Source organism: Dama dama, chromosome 33 (genome assembly GCF_033118175.1).
Source record: "Dama dama isolate Ldn47 chromosome 33, ASM3311817v1, whole genome shotgun sequence".
NCBI classification, from domain to species: domain Eukaryota; kingdom Metazoa; phylum Chordata; class Mammalia; order Artiodactyla; family Cervidae; genus Dama; species Dama dama.
In genome coordinates this window covers 68,335,557-68,355,015 of record NC_083713.1, presented here as the reverse complement: position 1 = coordinate 68,355,015, position 19,459 = coordinate 68,335,557, and the positions used below count along the sequence as shown (strand labels likewise).

The 19,459-nt window shown below is 33.5% G+C and overlaps 1 protein-coding gene across 2 annotated transcripts in view; it reads right to left on the bottom strand.

Moving 5' to 3' along the window:
* The window catches only part of DPP10 (dipeptidyl peptidase like 10), a 714,846-nt gene that overhangs the window by 95,025 nt on the left and 600,362 nt on the right, over positions 1-19,459 (bottom strand). For both annotated transcript variants that reach the window (XM_061135190.1, XM_061135191.1), the window contains exons 10-11: positions 19,112-19,209; positions 11,313-11,436 (exon numbers count right to left, since the gene is read on the bottom strand). In XM_061135190.1, the coding sequence (XP_060991173.1) occupies positions 11,313-11,436; positions 19,112-19,209 (222 nt within the window). The remainder of the gene's footprint in view (positions 1-11,312; positions 11,437-19,111; positions 19,210-19,459) is intronic.

Here is a 19,459-nt window from a genome sequence, read left to right as displayed (position 1 = left end):
AGTCCTTCCTAAAGGAAATCAGGACTGATTTGATTGACTGGATTGATTTCCTTGCTGTCCAAGGGACTCCCAAGAGTTGTCTCCAATACCACAATTCAAAAGCATCAATTCTTCGGTGTTCAGTCTTCTTTATGGTCCATTGCTCACATCCATACATGTCTACTAGAAAAACCATAGCTTTGACTATAAAGACTTGTCAGCAAAGTATTATCTCTGCCTTTTAACATGCTGTCTAGGTGGTCATAGCTTTTCTTCCATGGAGTAAGCGTTTTTAAATTTCATGACTGCCGTCACCATCTGCAGTGACTTTGGAGCCCAAGAAAATAAAGTCTGTCACTGTTTCTATTGTTTCCCCATCTATATCTATTTCCATTGTTTCCCGATCTATCATAATAATACCAGTCTTAAAGATATATTTTGTTGCTTCTTAAATCTTTCTTTGAAATAAGTGTAAACTTACAGACAGGCTAAAAGACCTGTTCAAGAAGCATCTTCATATCCCTTAGACATATTCCTCATGTATTTATATTTTTCTACATTTGTTTCATTATTATATCTCTCTACTGTTTCTAAACTATTTGAGAGTCTAGTAGAAATCTATTTTTTTTCAAAATCAATTAGAAATTTAATTTTTTTCTAAACAATTTGACAGCAGTTTTGAAGTATTGTATCCATTTACCCCAGAATAATTCAGTGAGCATTTCTTAAGAAAACTGTGGTATGCTATATTATTAATAAAATGTTTTTTACAGTAAAAGAATAATAATCAGGAAACAGAACAAACAACTGAAGTTGATGCCTTGACATATAAAAATAAGCTAAGAAATTTTCTTCTGAATTGTGACCTATTCTAGTATTTTTGGTAAATTTATTACATTTTTTATACAATAATATTATCTACAAATAAAGATAATTTTACTTCTTCCTTACCAATTATCATGATAGATAGTCCATGAAAGTTACTCTGACTAGAGTCCCTAATATTTATTTAATGTGTAGAGTTAGACCATCTATCCTTACTTTATTGTTGATCTTAAGGTGAACATGGATAATGTTTCACCATTGAGTATAATATTTGTTGGTTATTTTGTGGGTATCCTGCATCACAATGGGGATATTACTTTCTATTCATTTATGTTGAAAGTTATCATGAATGGATGTTGAGTTTTGTCAGTTGCTTTTTCTTCATCCAAGATAATTGCTTACTTGTTTTTCTATTTTTTCTGTTAAAATAGTGAATTACATTTATTTTCAATATAAACTAATCTTAAATTTCAGGCTAAAATCCTATTTAGTCATGATGTATTATTCTTTATATTCTCCAGAATGATATATTAATATGTTAAAAATGTTTTCTGTACATATTCACAACAGATATCAGTCTAAAATGTTCTCTCTTTAATGTTTTTATCTAGTTTTGGCAACAAGACAATGTTATTTTATAAAATAGAGAAATTCTCTTCCTTTCCCACTGTCTAGAAAATGTAGGAAAGATAAAAAAAAATAATCCATTTTCCCCCAGTTTTAACAAGATATAATTAACATTTAACATTGTGTAAGTTTAAGGTGTACCACATAGTGATGTGATATATGTATATATTATGAAATGACCAATAAAAGAAGTTTTGTTAATATCTATCAACTTACATAGCAAACAGATTTTCTCCTTGTCATGAGAATTTTCAAGATTCTCTCAGCAACTTTCAAATATATTATTACTATTCTAACAGGTAAAAGGTGATATCTCATTATGGTTTGCATTTCCCTAATTATTAGAGATACTGGGCACTTGGTTATTTGACTATATCCTTTGGAAAATATCTATTTTAGGTCATGTGCTCATTTTAGTTGAATTATTACCTTTTTGCTATTGAGGTATGAGTTCTTTATATATTTCTGAATAGTAACCCAATATCAGACATACGATTTGTGGCATTTTCTCCCATTCTTTAGGCTGGCTTTTCATTTTGCTGACTTTTTCTTTGCCATGCAGAGGCTTTCTAATTTGACATTGTACATTTATTTTGTTGCTGTGCTTTACATGTCATATTCAACAATCCAATCCCAAGATCAAAGTCAAGAAAGTTTTCCCCTTTGTTTTCTTCAAGGATTTCTATGGATTCAGGTCTGTTACTTAAGTCTTTAGGCTTCCCAGTTGGTGCAGTGGTAAAGAATCTGCCTGTTTGTTCAGGAGATCCAAGAGACCCAGGTTCGATCCCTGGATTGGGAAGAGCCCCTAGGGCAGGAAATGGCAACCCACTCCAGTATTCTTGCCTGAAAAATTCTATGGACAGAGGAGTCTGGTGGGCTACAGTCTCCGCGGGGTCACAAAGAGTCTGACATGGCTGAGCACACACACACATTTAAGTCTTTAATCCATTTGAATTCAATTTCTGTGAGCGGTGTAAATAGGGTCCAATTTCATCTTTCTGCAATGGTTATACAGTTTTCTCAGCACCATTTATTTAAGAGATTGTCCTCTTCCCATTGCATGTTCATGGCTCCTTTATCAAACAGCAGTTGAGCACATATGTGGCAGTTTATTTTTGGGCTCTCTATTCCGATCCATGGGTCTATGTGTCTTTTTATGCCACTATCATACTGTTTTAATTAACATAACTTTTAAGCATAGTTTGAAACCTGGGAGCATGATGAATCCAGTTTTGATTTTCTTTCATGTGATTGCTCTGCTATTCAGGGTCTTTTGTGGTTCCATAGAGATTTTATCATCTCTTTTTCTATTTCTGTTAAAAATGTCATTGGAATCTAATTGAGAGAGCATTTAATCTACAGGTGAACATTTTAGCAGTATTAATTTTTTCCAATCTATGAACACAAGATATCTTTCCATTTTTTTCTTTCTCCATTTTTTTCATCAATGCCCTATAGTTTTTGGTGTATATGTCTTTCACCTCCTAAGATAAATTCATTCCTAAATATTTTGTTTTATGCATTCTATTGTAGATGGAATCATGTTCTTTTATTATTTTGATAGTTTGTTATTGTTATCAGTTATTATTTTGTTTGTTATTGTTATCAGTATTGTAGAAACAGTACTGATTTACGTATGTTGATTTTGTGACCTGCAACTTTATTGAATTTATTGATTACATCTAACGGTTTTTAATTAAGTCTTCAGTATTTTTTGTGTATAAAATTAACTGCAAATAGAGGCAAATTTACTTTTTTCTGTCCAGTTCTGATGCCTTTTATTTCTTTTTCTTATCTGAAAAACTTCTTGTACTGTGTTAAACAGGAGTGATGAGAGTGGGCACCCTCATCTTCTTCCTGAGCTTAGAGGAAAAGCTTTTATTTTAGCTTTTCACCACTGAGTCTAAAGTTATCTATGCATTTGTTATATGGAATCATTATGTTCAGGTATGTTGCCTTTATATCCACTTTGCTGAGAATTTTTTTCATGAATGGCTGTTGAATTTTGTTAAACACATTTCATCTATTGAGATTATTTTTATCTTTCATTCTATTTATGTTATGTATCACACTTATTAACTTGTATATGTTGAATTATCTTTGCATCTGAGGGATGAATTTCACTTGATCATGGTGTACGATCCTTTTAATAAGCTCCTGAAATGAATGTGTTTGTATTTTGTTGAGAACTTTTACATTTATTTTTATTTCTTGCAGCATCTTTGTCTAGCTTCAGTATCAGAGAAATGTGTGCCACATAAAATGAGTTTGAATGTGTCCTCTCCTCTTTGACATTTGGGAAGTGTTTGAAAGGATTACTGTTTATTCTTCTTTAGGTACTCGGTAATTTTCACCAGTGAAGTCATCTGGTTCTGGGCTTTGCTTTGTTGGGAGGATTTTGATTTCTGATCAATCTCTTTAGTAGTAACTGGTCTATTCAGGTTTTCTATTTTTTCATGATTCAGTCTTCATAGGTTTAATGTTCTTAGAAATTTATCCATTTCCTCTTGGTTTTCCAATAAATTGGTGTGTAATTTTTCATAGCTGTCTTCTACGAACTTCTGTATTTCTGCAATATCTATGTCAATTGTTATGTTCTCTCTTTCATTTATATATGTGTGTATATATATATATATATATATATATATATATTTAAATTAGTCTTGTCTCTTTTTTTGGCCAATCTGGCTAAAGGTTTGCCAAAATTGTTTATATTTTCAAAGAACCAGGTCTTAGTTTTATTAACTGATTGTATTGTTTTCCAACTCTCCATTTCATTTATTTGTGCTATAATCCTTATTTTTCCTTCCTGCTGCTAATTTGGGGCTAAATTTATTCTTTTTCTAGTTATTTGAAATAAAAAGTTATGTTCTTTTTTGGACATCTTTCTATTTCTTTGATGTGTGTTTTAATAGCTATATGCTTTCTTTTTAGACTGCCTTTAAATAATTTCCATAAGTTTTGGTATATTGTGTTTCCATTACTGTTTGAGTCAAGATACTTTTCTATTTCCCCCCTTATTTTTCATTTGATTCACTGGTTGTTCAAGAGTATGTAGTTTACTTTTCACGTATTTATGTTTTCTCCAGTTTTCTTCCTGTATTGATTTCTAGCTTCATACCACTGTGGTAAGAAAAAAAAAAAAAAAAAAAGCATGATTTTAATCTTTAATTTGCTGAGACTTGTTTTGTGGCATAACATATAATCTATCCTATAAAAAGTTCCATGTGTGCCTGAGAAGAATGTGTATTCTGATGCTGTTGCATGGGAGTGTTCTATATGTGTCTATTAACTCCACTTGGTCTATAGCACTGTTAAAGTCAACCATTACCTTTATTCCCTTGATGATACATCCATTGTTGAGATAGGATGGGATTCTAGACAGGTCAGCTGTTATCATCTTGTCCAGGAAGATGGAGCTTGCTATTGGGGTCTATTTTGGGACAAAAGCACTTCTGAATCTCTGAAGTGTATGCATTGTTAGATAGGACTTCCTTGATTTTCTGTACAAGCTTCACTGTAGGGTGAGCTCTACTATTGCTCCCATCAGACTCCCTAGTGAGCAGGATTGGGAAGTATAGTAGACAGGGCCATAAATTAGCTTCCTTATCCAGGGAGGGCTGCAGAATGAGCTCCAATGCCTGCAGAGCACATTGTAAGGGACTCCACATCAGGAAAATCTGAACAATGAGTTTCCTGAGAAGACAGGGACAGTGGTTTTGCTCTGTAGGTGGGTATAGAACTGGCTGGATGTACTGCTCAAATGCCACTGCAAGTGAAGATGTAGGATGGGTTATGCAGCATCCTGGGTGCTCTGGTTAGGTTTACTGGTTGGATGGGGTTAGCAGGTTGTATTTAGCATCAAGTGAGGGTATGGATTAGCTTCCCTACCTGGGTGGGTCCACAGAACAGGACCCAAGATTGGTAAGTCTACTGTTTAAAGACTGAATCAGGTTAAACGGTGTACCAAGCTCCCTGGCAAGACAAGCATTGGCTTTGGATCTGTGAAGGGCAAAGCACTGGCTGTGTTTACTGCTCACTCAGGTGCCACTGGGCTGAATAGGTTTCCTGATCAGACAGTCCTAAGCTGCACTCAGAGCTATGAACTAGCTTCTTTCTGCAGGGCTGCAGAACAGGCTCCAATGGTGACTGTGCTTGCCATTTGGGATCCTGAAGCGGATAAAACTGCAAACCTAGTTCCCTGGTTGGATAGGATCACTGTCTTGGCTGTAGGGCAAAGGTGCTACTTTGAATTTCTACTTGAGCACCACTGAGAAAATGAAATGTCTGCCAAGATCTGAGAGCTGATTGCTATAAGTTCCACCCTACCCTTTTCCATCACAATCTCCAGTGATCTAATCCTCCAAATTTCCATTTCTGATCCTCCTGAGGCAAGACCCAAGTGAGTCTTCCATGAAGAAATCACAATTCTGGAGGAGCTAGATGTCCACTTTGGACTCTCTTTTTTTCCACTGGAGAAACTGTAGGCCTAGAGACACCTCTCAGGCTGACACACAATATTGGCCTGAGGGGAGGGGGCGGTTATGTGGTCAGAGTGTAGCCACTATTATCTTTTTAATGAGTTCTTTTCAATCTCTGTGGCCTAGGGTGTCCTTCAGTCTCATCTCCACGTCCTAGGATTTTCACAATGGTGTCCTATATACGGATATTGCTTTTGGTCTTCTGAGAGAGACTAAAGTCTGGGATGATCTAGGTTGCCACCTTGATGACACATGTGACGTCTTTTATTTCTTAAATCATCAAAGAAATCCATCACTGAAGCCACTGGTTCCTGGAGTTTTTGTTGTGGGAAGATTTCTGATCATGGAATTCAATTTCTCTAATTGACATGAAACTGTTTAAATGTTTTTCCTCTTCATATATGTCATTTTTGGTCATTTTTACCTTTTGAATGATATTTTTTCATATCATATCCTCAAGACTTTGTGGCATACAACTTGTTTATTACATTGAAATATTTATTTGCACTACATGATATCCACTTTCTTTTTTTATTGAGGTTATAGTTGATTTACAAAATTAGTTTTCAAGTACACAACAGTGTTACAAAATCTTTATACTCCATTTAAACTTATTATAAAATATTGACTATATTCCTGTGCTGTACAATATATCCTTGTGGCTTATTTATTTTATATATAGTAGTTTGTACCTCTCAGTTCTCTGTCTCCACTGGTAACCACTAGCTTGTTCTCTGTATCTGTGAGTCTATTTCTGTTTTGTTATATTTATTCATTTGTTTTATGTTTTAGAATCCCCATACAAGACATAATACAGAGCATTTTTCTCTCTCTGTCTGATTTATTTCCCCAAGTATAATACCCTCCTGGTCCATCCACATTGTTGCAAATGGCATCATTTCTTTTTTCTTTTTTATGACTGAGCAGAATTCCATTGTGTGTATATACTCTGATTAAGCAACTTAGGTTTCTTTCCTATCTTGTCTACTGGGAATAATGCTATTATGAAGAATGGAATGCATGTATATTTTCAAATTAACATTTTGGGTTTTGATTTTACATATAGATACAAACATATATACATCCAAGAGTAAATTGCTGGGTCATATCATAGTTTTGTTTTTAGTTTTCTGAGGAACCTCATACTGTTTTCCAAGTGACTACACCAATTTACACTCTTACCAACAGTGTACAAGTGTTCGCTTTTCACCACATCCTCCTGAACATTTTTTAATAGGTATTCTGATAGGTGTGAGGTGATATCTCATTGTGGTTTTGATTGGCATATCTCTGATGATTAGCAGTGTTGAACATACTTTCATGTGTCTGTTGGCCATCTGCAGGTCTTCTTTTGGAAATTGGGGCCTTCTGACCAATTTTTAATCAGGCTTTTTTTAATATATATTGACTTTTATTATCTGTTTGTATATTTTGTATATTAATCCCTTGTGAGTCATAGCATTTGCAAATACTTTCTCCCATACACCAGATAATCTTTTTATTTTGTCAATGGTTTCTTTGGCTGTGCAGAAGATTTTAAGTTGAATTAGGTCTCATTTTTAAAATTTTGTTTTTATTTCTTTCACCTTAGGAGACATTTAAAAAAAAATATTGGTACAATTTATGTCAAAGAGTGTTCTGCCTGTTTTCTTCTAGGAGTTTTAGGGGTTCAGGCCTTATATTTAGGTCTTTAATCCATTTTTAGTTTATTTTTGTATACTATGTGAGGAAATGTTCTAATCTCACTCTTTTATATGTTGCTTTCCCCAGCACCACTTGTTGAAGAGACTGTCTTTTCTCCACTGTATATTCTTGCCTCTTCTGCTGTGGATTAATTGACCTTAAGTGTGTGGGTTTTTTTTCTAGCCTATCTATTCTACTCCACTGATCATGTCTGGTGTGTGCCAATACCATTCTGGTTTGATTGCTGTAGCTTTGTAGTATCATCTGAAGTCAAGGAAGTGTGATACCTCCAGCTCTCTTCTTCTTTCTCAAGATTATTTTGGCTGTCTGGAGGCCTTTTGTCTTTTCATACAAATTTCAAAGTTATTAGTTCTAATTCTGTGAAAAATGCCCCCAATATATCCACACAGACTCTTTCACCTTGAAACTGGCACTTTGCAAGATATTTCTTTTTTCATCAGTACACATAAGGATTCATCAGGTTTTTCATCTTTTAAAAATAATTTTTGCTTTTACTGATTTTCTCTATAGATCGTTTTGTGTTTAATTAATTTGTGATTTTATTTTTATATCTCATTCTTTCTAATTGCTTTGAACTAAATTTATACTTCTTTCTATAGCTTCATAACTTAGAGCTTTATCATTGATTGAATACCTTCTTCCTTTTCTAATATAAGTATTTAAAGACATAAACTCCATTTTAGTATATAATCATTTTCTTCATCCACATAATAATAGTTTGACAAGTTGTGTTTTCATTGTGCTTGAATTCTAATTTTTTGTGTGATTTGTCCTTTAACTTATGAGTTATTAGGAGCATTTTTTAAATTTTCAAATATTTTCCAAATATTCTTTAGTTGCAGGCATGCTAAGTTGCTTCAGTCATGTTTGACTTTGTTTGAGCCTGTGGACTGTAGCCTTCCAGGCTCCTTTTCCATGGGATTCTTCAGGCAAGAATAGTGGAGTGGGTTGCCACACTCTTCTCCAGTGTTACCAATTTCTAATTTAATTCTCTTGTAGTCAAACAATATACTCTGCTTGATTTCAGCTTCAACATTTTAAGACTTGTGAATATTTCCTTTGTACTCAAAAGGACTATTGATTATATAGCCATTGAATGAAATTTTCCTAAATATCAATTTAAGTTGTTAGTATTGTCTGAATCCTTTATTATATTTATGGACTTTTTGATTATTCATTTCTTCAAATACACTGAAAATCATATTTAAGTCCCTAAGTATATTTCTATTTCTTCTTTAGCTTTGTCAGCTTTTGATTATAAATTTTGCTTATGTATTTAGAATCATTATTATTAGAAATATTGGTACTTAGAATTGTTATATCTTCCTATCAATTGACACTGTATCATTATTAAATTATTCTACTAATATTAAAACTTTTATTTCTCTAATACCTTTTCAAAAAGCTCAAAACTAGAGTGTATTTTATTTTACTCGCACATTTATCATATTTGGCACCTGTACTTCCCTAATTTTGATCTGAGTTTTCACCTGATATCATGTGTTTTAGCCTAAATAACTCTATTTCCTGCAGACCTACTTTTGATGAATTATCTCAGTTCCTGTTTATCTGAATCCATTATCTTTTGTCTTCATTTTTGCAGGGTATTTTCATAGGATGTAGACTTTTAGTTTGATACATTTTTTCCTTCAGTCCTTTAACAATGTCTTTCCATTGCTTTCTGGTTTGCATTGTTTCTGGTGAGACAGAGCAGTATTACTCATCATTATATTTCACAATATGTAACGTGCTTTTTCTCTCAGGGTACTTAAATTTTTTTTTCTTAATCTTTTGTTTGAAATAATTTAGGTAGTATGTGATGACATATTTTATCTTTATTTTGAGATTTGCTAAGTTCTTGGATATATGGATTAATGGTTTTTCATCAAATTTGAGATATTTAAGTCAGTGTTTCTTATATATTTTCTGCCCCAATATCTTAAAATTTGCCTTCTGTATATATAATTTAACATATTATACCAGTTTATATTGTTTTATAGGTAATTAAGGCTTTGTTTATTTTTTTCCAAGCCTTTTTCCCTTAGGAATTTTGTTTGAATTATTTCTATTTCCCCTACTATAACAGAATCTAATTTGTTGATAAGTTCATCCAAGCAATTTTTTATTTCAAACACTGTATTTTTCAGTCCCTGAAATTCCATTGTTCTATTTTCATAGTTTTTATTTAGCTACTGAGGTTTTTCATCTGTTTATTAATTATAGCCACTCTTTAATTTGTTAAATAAAAAAACAGGTAAAAGCTTTTTTTTTTTTAAGTGTGTTTGTTAATATCCAATATCTGCATCCTTTGTAAGTCTGCTACTTATTTTTGGTGAAGTGGGTGAGTTAAGTTTTTTATGCTTCTATGTGTATAGAATATTTTAATTGCATGATTGACATCATGAATGCTAAGTTGCTGAGAATTCATTTTTATTTTTTTTGAAGAGTAGACTGTTCTGTCAGGCAGCTAGTTCACAAGCAAATGAACTCAATTCCTTCAAGGTTTAATTTAAAGGTTTATTAGAAGGAGTTTACAATAGCTTTATTCCTAATACATTTTCTTTCTGGGCTCGGAGTTGAACTCAGGGCTTTTACTGAAAGATCTCTATTTTTGCAGTTCATTGCTCCAAAGTCTCCAAGCATTCTGCAACTTGCATATTCTCTATTTGCTTCTCTTTGAGATAGGCCCTGTACTTACACAGCTAAGTACTGAGATAAAGACTTAAGAGATCCTTTGCATAGTTTGCTGAAGTTCTTCTCTATATTGCTCCCACCCTGTGGTACTTGACCTGCAAGTTTCAGCCACAATAGTGTCAAACTAATTCTCCCTGTCTTGATGGATCAGTTGTGCTTTTCTTGGATGCCATTACCTTACACTGTGGCCTCAAATGTGTCACCAGTAGGAAACCACAGGTTTATTTCACCTTTCATGTCTCAATAGTCTTATTGTCCATAATCTGACTATAGTTGTTTAATGTATTTGGTAAAGTTTTATAATTGATTGCTGTAGAGATACTAGGCAGGCAACATTTACTCCACCATATCCAGAAGCATAAGTCTGAAAATTCTGTTGTTAAATAATTGACAATTCTTTACCAAATATCAAATATGTATTATAACAATTTAAACTTATTAAAGTATCTCCTTTACTAAGGATCTTAAAAACTATACATATAGAATCTATTAAATATTTTATAAAACATGATTATAGAATTGAAATACAATATACTTTCAAAAGATATTCAAGGATTTTTTTTTTTTTTACTATTTTCAATTAATTTAAAGACAGAGACACTTTTTTAGAAGACTAATCTGAACTACAGAAAAACACTGAATTTTTTGGCATGTGTTTTAAAAAGACAGAAAAGAAATATCCCATGTTCTCAAGTTAATTACTGTCAAAATGTAGAGAGAAAGCTCATATTTGAGAATGAAACATGGCTTGGACTATCTTTTATATTATATCAGAATTCATTGTTTTAAAGCCTAATTTATTCTCTTTGGTTTATCATCTGTATTTTTTACTTCAAAGTATGGAAGTCGTATGAATTAAGTATACATTGCTAATAGAATGATTATTCTACTACCTTCAGAGTTAAATATTGAAGTCTTTGCACAAATGACTGTTTAATTTTCCTTTGAGAGGTAGCATAAATGATTTTATTTTAAGCATAAAGAAAAGCAAATTATACTCACTCTGCTACAAGCACCAGTAGTGGTCTCACAGACTGTGAGGATGGAGATGTTCTGAGGTCGATTTAACCATCTGACCACCGTCTTGGTGTTGCTTACCCATTTAACCATAGTGATATAATATTCTCTAGTTTGGAAACAAAATTAGAATTTACATTTAGAGCCAGAGAATCTACATAGTTCCAAAAATTACACTTGTTATTTTATATGCAGAATAAAGGAAACACTATAAGGATGTCATATCACATTAATCTCTCTCTCTATATATATATATATATATAAACATGTGCTTCTTCAAGTATTGACATATATAAATACAAATTATGTGTATACATATATATGTAAACATGCACATTTACAAATATACAGCCAATCTGAGACTAATGTTAAAAGAATGATTTCACAGAAAGAACACTTTTAGAAAAGTAAAAATAATCAAAATGCTACACCTTTATAAATAATTTGTTATTTTCTGTTGATTTGTACAGTACTAACATATATGCAAAATAAGTAAAAACTTTCTAAGCTATATTCTATTTTACTTTTTCAAAAATATTCAATAATAAATCAAAAGCCAAATCTTATTACTGACTTAATAATTATTTCTTAGGTATGACTTCCATGTCATCTCACTTTATCCATGGGGACTTGAGATAGAGTCATGAATAGTTTCTTTTGTCTTTTTGCTTGTGGCACAGGGACCACTCTATCTTATTCATAATACTTCTTACAATATTGCTTTTCTAGCTTATTTATTTGAAATAGTTTAAAGTGTACAAAGAATCAAATGGAGAGTAATGAAGAGCTACTGAATTTTTGCTACATTGAGGATGCTAATTATGATGACTATGATGTCCTCAGACTGGTTGTAGATTGGGGAAAGTTATATTTTTCCCTTACAGTTTATATTTTTTTCATTATAGAGTCTATGTTTGGAAATTTACATAATATGTCACAAAATCCCCCAATCCACACATTACAAATGCACTCATCCATAATTCAATTTATGATAAGAAAAATCTAACAAAATTGCCCAGGTTAAGAATATATGGAATGCTTTAGAAACAGTTTGAAAAATGCCATCCATGTATATTGTCTTAAAATTAATCCATCAGATTTTTATACTGCTTAGAAGAAAAACACTTATGAAAGAAAAGCCTTTTGTACTTAGACACATCTGGGTTAAACATTCAGTTACCTGAATCTCATATTTCTAACATTATTAAGTAGTTAGCGCTATCTCTAGAAACTGTGTTAGCTCATCAAAGAGAAAATATCAGTGGAAGGATAAGCATAACTTGTTATACAGTGAATCCAGCCATATGTTCTTCAACAATCTCTTCAAGACATCCAGTAACTTTCACAACCAGCTGAGTCCCACATGAAAATTGCCTAGAAACTCAGTGAAGTCATAGAATAAAGTTCCCAAAATAAAGTTAACAAAACAACTTCAAATAAAATATGCAACTGGTTTAGGATTAATATTTGGCCAAATCAATGGAACTTGTAGTTCTTAAATATATATATATATATACATATATATATATCTTGTTCATTTTCACTGTGCTTTGTTTAAACTGATATATTTTAGGTGTATTATCATGTTTGCAGTGTGAATACTAAAAAGGAAAAAATATAAGCATCAGCTTTTAAGAAATACTTAGACATTTTAGCATGGAAAAAAATGATAATGGATACTATAATCAATCAGGAAAAAATGCTGAATTGAGATAATATATATTTATCATTAATTGGCATAAAAGTTCAAAACTGAAGGAAAACAAATTTGATTGTTACAAAACAACTGATCATAGATTGCAAAATCAAGTGACTATATTTATTGAAAAATAATGCCACATAGAAGAATTTTATAAATGATCAGAAACTTGTCTCAATTAACTAAAGTGAGTGGTAGTATATTTTATGCCAAATGAGAACCAATATGAATGATTTTTAAAATAGATAACAGGAACAACAAAGAAAATTTAAATATTCATTTTGAGTGTTTTTCCTTTCAAAATAGTCCTCAAGTGAAATGTTTTAAGAACATATTTGCAATGTCTTCCCAGATATTGATACATTATATTTGTTACCTATGATAGGAAATCTTGACTTAAAAGAAAATTTTTATTTATAAAAACAATTAAAATTCAATTAAAAACAAAATTCAACTGTTGCAAATCTGATGAATAAATGATTTTTAAAAGGAAACTAACTTAGGTGTAAAATTAAGTTTAAAATTATTATTTATAATCAGACCACTTATATTTCTCTTTGATCAAATAATATGATTATTTTCTGCATCTGTGCATAATGTATCTTACATTCATAAGCAAAATTTAGTTTTATGTGAGACATTTTAGTACATATATTCATAAGGATTAGAGTTCTCCACAAAATAAAACTTGTAAAGTCCATTGGGATAATTTCAAACCATTGAAATCTCCATGATAAAGTATTGGAAATCCCCAAAATAAAAGATAAAGTAGAACTTGACACCTAAAAAGGGAGGGAAGATCATATCCCATATTCTTTCTTTCTTTGTTTCAAGATCCTAGGTGCACATCTCCTTATGATTCATAAAGACTTCTTCAGTTTGCATATAAATATTTAGGGTTCCTCTGAATGAGGAAGTAAGGATGTCCCCTTACCTGAAAATACCACATTATTTGGCCTGCCTGCTGCAAATGTGGCTGTCCTCCCGGAACTTCATCTCATGAATGCATTAGATCTGGGGTCCCACAACCAGTGGCCAGCAAAACTGTCCCTTCCTTCTAAGGGCTTTCCTGCTTGTTCCTAGTCTCCGTGGCTCTGGATTACCCAGGAAGTCCTCAAGGATCTCTCGAGCCCTCTTGAGCCACAGAGACAGAGACAAGCGGGTTAGAGGGATTGCACTCAAGTCAAGAAAGACTTTCTGCCAGCTGGGAGGTCTGGTACAGGAGATCTAATTGTTCACAAGGGTGTGTGGAATGGAGGCGCCAGCATCACCAGCAGACAAGTGTGTTAGCAGTCACACCTGTGTTTTCACTGGCTTCCTGTCCAATCGCTCCCCTTTGTTCACAACAATCTTTGTGCACATACGCTCACATGCTTCCAGATAATCCAAGATCTCTGCCCATAAGTGTATTGTGATGACATTCATGACTAAGTCACAGCTAGGTCTTCTGTAGACCTCTGTTATTAATAGTAAATATGCATTACTTGTAAAAAGGGTCGTTTCCCTAACAAAGATACATTTATTAATTATATTTTTTGGAAGGCATAGACATTCATTGGAAAAATAAGAGATACAGACTAGACATGTTTTGATTAAATAGGAAGAAAAAGCATGGGAGTTTTAAGCCCAAGTGACAGCGGCAGTTTGACAGCATCACGTGAATGAAACAGTCTGAAAATAATGGGTCACAAAGGGCGGATGACTAAAGAAAGGTTTCAGGTAAACAAAATAATGTCCAAGATGGAGAGTGAGGAGAACCTAAAGATAAACCACTATCTTTATTCTTCAGCCTAGAGATGAATGAACACAGGAGACGATCACTTCTCCAAAACAATGTGACAATTTGCTACCCTGTAGAAAAATCTACATGATTAATTATTATAAAAATATTTCCTCTAAAAGTTAATTACATATTTTTAAGTTCATACCTAAATTCTCTGATATCTATGGGAATACTGCACCTAATAAATATGGAAGTATTGCTACTAATGTTGGTACCAATAAACTAATTTTGTATATTTATATATCTAATGGGGCTTCCCTGGTGGCTCAGACGGTAAAGAATCCACCTGCAGTGTGGGAGACCTGGGTTCAATCCCTGGGTGGGGAAGATCCCCTGGAGTTGGGCATGGCAACCCACTCCAGTATTCTTGCCTGGAGAAAACCCATAGACAAGGGAGCCTGGCAAGCTACAGTCCATGGGGTCACAAAGAGTTGGACAAAACTGAGTGACTAAGCGCACACCCATATATCTAACAGTTACAAAAATAAAGAGGTTTTGTTAGTTTTGAATGATTTAAGAATATCATGGCAAATGAGATTGGGAAGACAGATAAAGGAAAATAAGTTATAAAGGATACCTAAAGTACCACAAAGGGCTTCCCTGGTGACTCAGATGATAAAGAATGGACCTGCAATGCGGGAGACCTGGGTACCATCCCTGGGTTGGGAAGATCCCCTGGAGGCAACCCACTCCAGTATGCTTGCCTGGAGAATCCCCATGGACAGAGGAGCCTGACAGGCTATAGTCCATGGGTTGCAAAGAGTTGGACATGACCTAAGCGACTCAGCACACAGCACAAACTATCACCTAGGGTAAACCCCATGTCCAAAGGACACTGATGCAGTTGAAACAGTTACATATTCTACAATGCATTTGAGAAAAATATGGCAAGTTTTCAGGAAAAGCACAAATAATACTAAGATGAATCATCGTGTATGTATATGCTTGTGTGTGTGTGTGTTTGTGTGTGTGAGTGTGTAGAGAGAGAAAGAGAGAGAGAGACTGAAACACACATCACACACACACACACACACCCACCATACATACACAAAGACAGAGAAAAAGACCCAGGGACAGAAACAGAACCAGAAACAGCGACAGAACAACTGTTCACTTGGCTTCAGATAAATTATTGTGCATCCTGGTGGACATCTCCAACTCACCCCTAAATAACCATGATAAATTTCTTAAGGTCAACATTATCCTTAAATCATTTGCATTGAATATTCTCCATTTGCCAGATCTAGTCTGGAATTTGCCCTTTGCTCCCACCGTTTTCAGAGCCTGAACTCTGCCACCAGGTTCCCTAGCCCAAGAGAGACCTCTGGAGGAACTCAAAGCTTTAGCAGAGAGGATTCAGTTTTATTTTCTGGGCACTCTCCCCCCATTAGGGTCTGGTTTGGCAATGACTAAATTGTTCTACCTGCTGATCCATCCTGTTCTTTTGCTACAGGCCTTTCCAGGCTTCTTGAGTAGCCTGCCCCTTGTTCCTTCAGTCCTGGGGCAGTAAAAGCTTTCTGCTATTGCAGGCTCTTTTGTTGCATTCCCATCCCTTGTGAGTTTCCTTTTAATCCTTCCCATATCTTTGCTGAAGGTCCCTTAATTAATGCATTTCAATTGCCCCTCTTGAGTGTGTCATCTTTTTAATTTTCAGAACCCTGACCAATAAATTATGAAAAATGATAACTCTTAGATCTCAAATGTGTATCTAACCAGGGAGGGCACAATAGTTTTCTAGCAAATTTCCATGTGGCTAAAGTACTATTATAGATAGATAAAGTACTATTATAGATACTGAAAATCCTAAAACAAAATCAAGAGACAGTATGAGATTAATTTCCCTTTGATGTGCAGATAAATGCAGCATTCTTTGATTTGCACCATAGATATATTTCTATGTTGTTCATGCTTGTGTGTTTTTAGACCCATTAAAGTAACACCTGTGCTCAGAGAGGCTAAATATAGGTGAAAGGAAATTGGACTAAAGTGCTCATCAGGAATAAATGAATAAGGAAATGTGTAAGGAAACATGAAAACTGAAGCATGGGGAATATTTGAAAACACCATTTTGAAGTAAACTTTGATTTTGAGTTTTACAACAAAAAGAGTAAATCATACACTTTGGTGCATTTCACATATAACAAATGGCAGCTATATAATTGTTGTGTTGTTTAGTCATTAAGTCGTGTCCAACACTTTGCGACCCCATGGACTGTAGCCTGCGGGGTCCTCTGTCCATAGGATTTGCCAGGCAAGAATACTGGAGTAGGTTGCCATTTCCTACTCTAAGTTACATAATTATGAAAGAAAAACAAAACATGCTAACATGCTACATACATTGTGTAGATAAGGTATTACCTGACTCTTCCAAAAGTAGATCAAATTAATTGCCAAAACAACATACCTGAATTACATTTAAGAACTTTTTCTTCACAGGATGCTTCTTCATTCTTAGAGGGATCTTGTATGTCATTCTATATTTCCATATATTGGATTTCCATCATTTAAAGATACGCAATATCTTTTTGCAATGGGTACCTAACCTGATCACATTTTACCTCAAATGTTAAAGAGATATGTGCTTAACTAATACTCTAATAATGACAATTGATTCTACCTTTAGAAATTTTTGTGTTTGATGACACTGCTATGTCCTATCTGGTGAATTCATTAGAGAGGCTCTTAAGTAATAGCATCAAGAAAGAAATCTGGACATTATAAAATTGACTTCCATTTTAAATATTTTAAAAATCAATGAAAATTAGAAATTATTATTTTAAGATGAGGGCATTCAGGCCCAGAGAGAGATAAAGTGATTTATCCAAAGTCATATAATAAAGTGGTAGCAGACATATGACTCAAACACTTTAGTCTAGTGCCCTTTCTGTTAGTTCAGAATTCTAAACAAATCAGACAAAGTACAGATCACAAAAAATATTAATAATTTTCATAATTGCTTCATTTGTATGTAAAACTTTCACTGCTGGTAAATGAGTTCAGAAGTGGAAGTTTCTTCTGATTTGGTCAACTATACTGTATTCTATATGTCAATTTTATGATAAAAGTCTTTTATCACAATCTATGAAATGCTCTATAACTTGAAAGATGTTTTATTTTACTTTCTATCTCTCCTGCCAACTAATCTTAAGATTCTACCTCAAGCATACTTATTCTCTGGACTTCATCTTTTCCATCAATAATAGGAAAAGTCGATGTTAGATAGTTAATGGAGGCCTTTCCACTATAAGCATTACATATATTTTTAACAACTCTTCAAGTAGGAAAAATGTCCACAGACTGAAGGCTGCACTATCTGTGAAAATCCCAAATATGATGAAAATTTCCTAAATATGTCAGTGGAACACTAAGTGGGATTTCAACATCAATCAGTCACACTGTAATTATTTTTGATATTAAAAAAACAAACTATAAGCTTAGTTATATCATTCAATATAGTGTAAAATATATGGTCGGGAAGATCCCCTGGAGAAGAAAATGGCAACCCACTCCAGTACTCTTGCCTGGAAAATTCCATGGATGGAGGAGCCTGATAGGTTATAGTCCATGGGGTCACAGAGTCAGACATGACTGAGCGACTTCACTCACTCATAGTGCAAAATCTCCAGGGATGTTGTAAATTTTCACCAGGTTAAAAAATTTGAAAAGTCAATTTAGAAGTTTGAGATCACTGTGGATTTCACAATCCACATGATTATTTCATTAGCTGTTCAGTTATTGGAGATTTTACTAATATTAAAATGATGCTTTTGACCCATATGATGTATTGCTTTTGTTTCTACTAGAGCTTAAAGAAACAGAATTCTTAGGTAGGATATTTAAAGCAAAATCTCATTAAATTTTTCTGCCTGGAGAACAAAGCTAGGGAATCATTGGCAAGTTAACAGGGAAAAAGTTGGAAAATCACACACATTTTAGGAAGATCGTACTCTTATAAAGAGAGCCATTTAAAAATATGGAGCAGTTATTTTCAGGAAGGAAATTCAATAGAAAATTATCCTTTGCCCCCATCTGTCTCACACGTGTCTCCTGCCGAAGATCTAATTCTTGCTATCAGTATATTTAGTCATTTTGTGATGCTGGTAATCACCTTAAAACTCTAAATTCTCCCTGGAAACAAGAAGAGATCCAGAATGAGTTCATTTTTACACTAATGGAGGCAACCTCAGTTTTATTTTCAAGTGAATTTGCTGAGCTGATCACATTTCTCTCCAAATGGCAACAAAATGATCACTGGAGTTAATAGATCTATTTTCTGGTAAAAGTGAAATTGAAATTACATACCTTGATTTAAAGCTATCTGGTGGCATGAGTTCCAAAGTGTGAGTTGGTCCATATAGGTTTACAACATATAATTTGATTGTTGGGTTCACTTGACCTGCCTTTGAGAAAATGAAAGTTGCAATGCAAATACATTAAGCATTAGAATATATTGAGAAAGAAAGAAAATGCATTTTGATTCTTTTGCAATTTTGTGTTAGAATGGGGAAAACATTTAATTTCTCTGAAGTAGAAATGATTTTAAATTCAACAACTTGATTGCTTTCAATTGTTTTTGTAGATTGCTGCTTCTCAAGCATTTTAGTCAGACAATTAAAGGTGATAGAAAATCATGATGACTTTATTCATTAG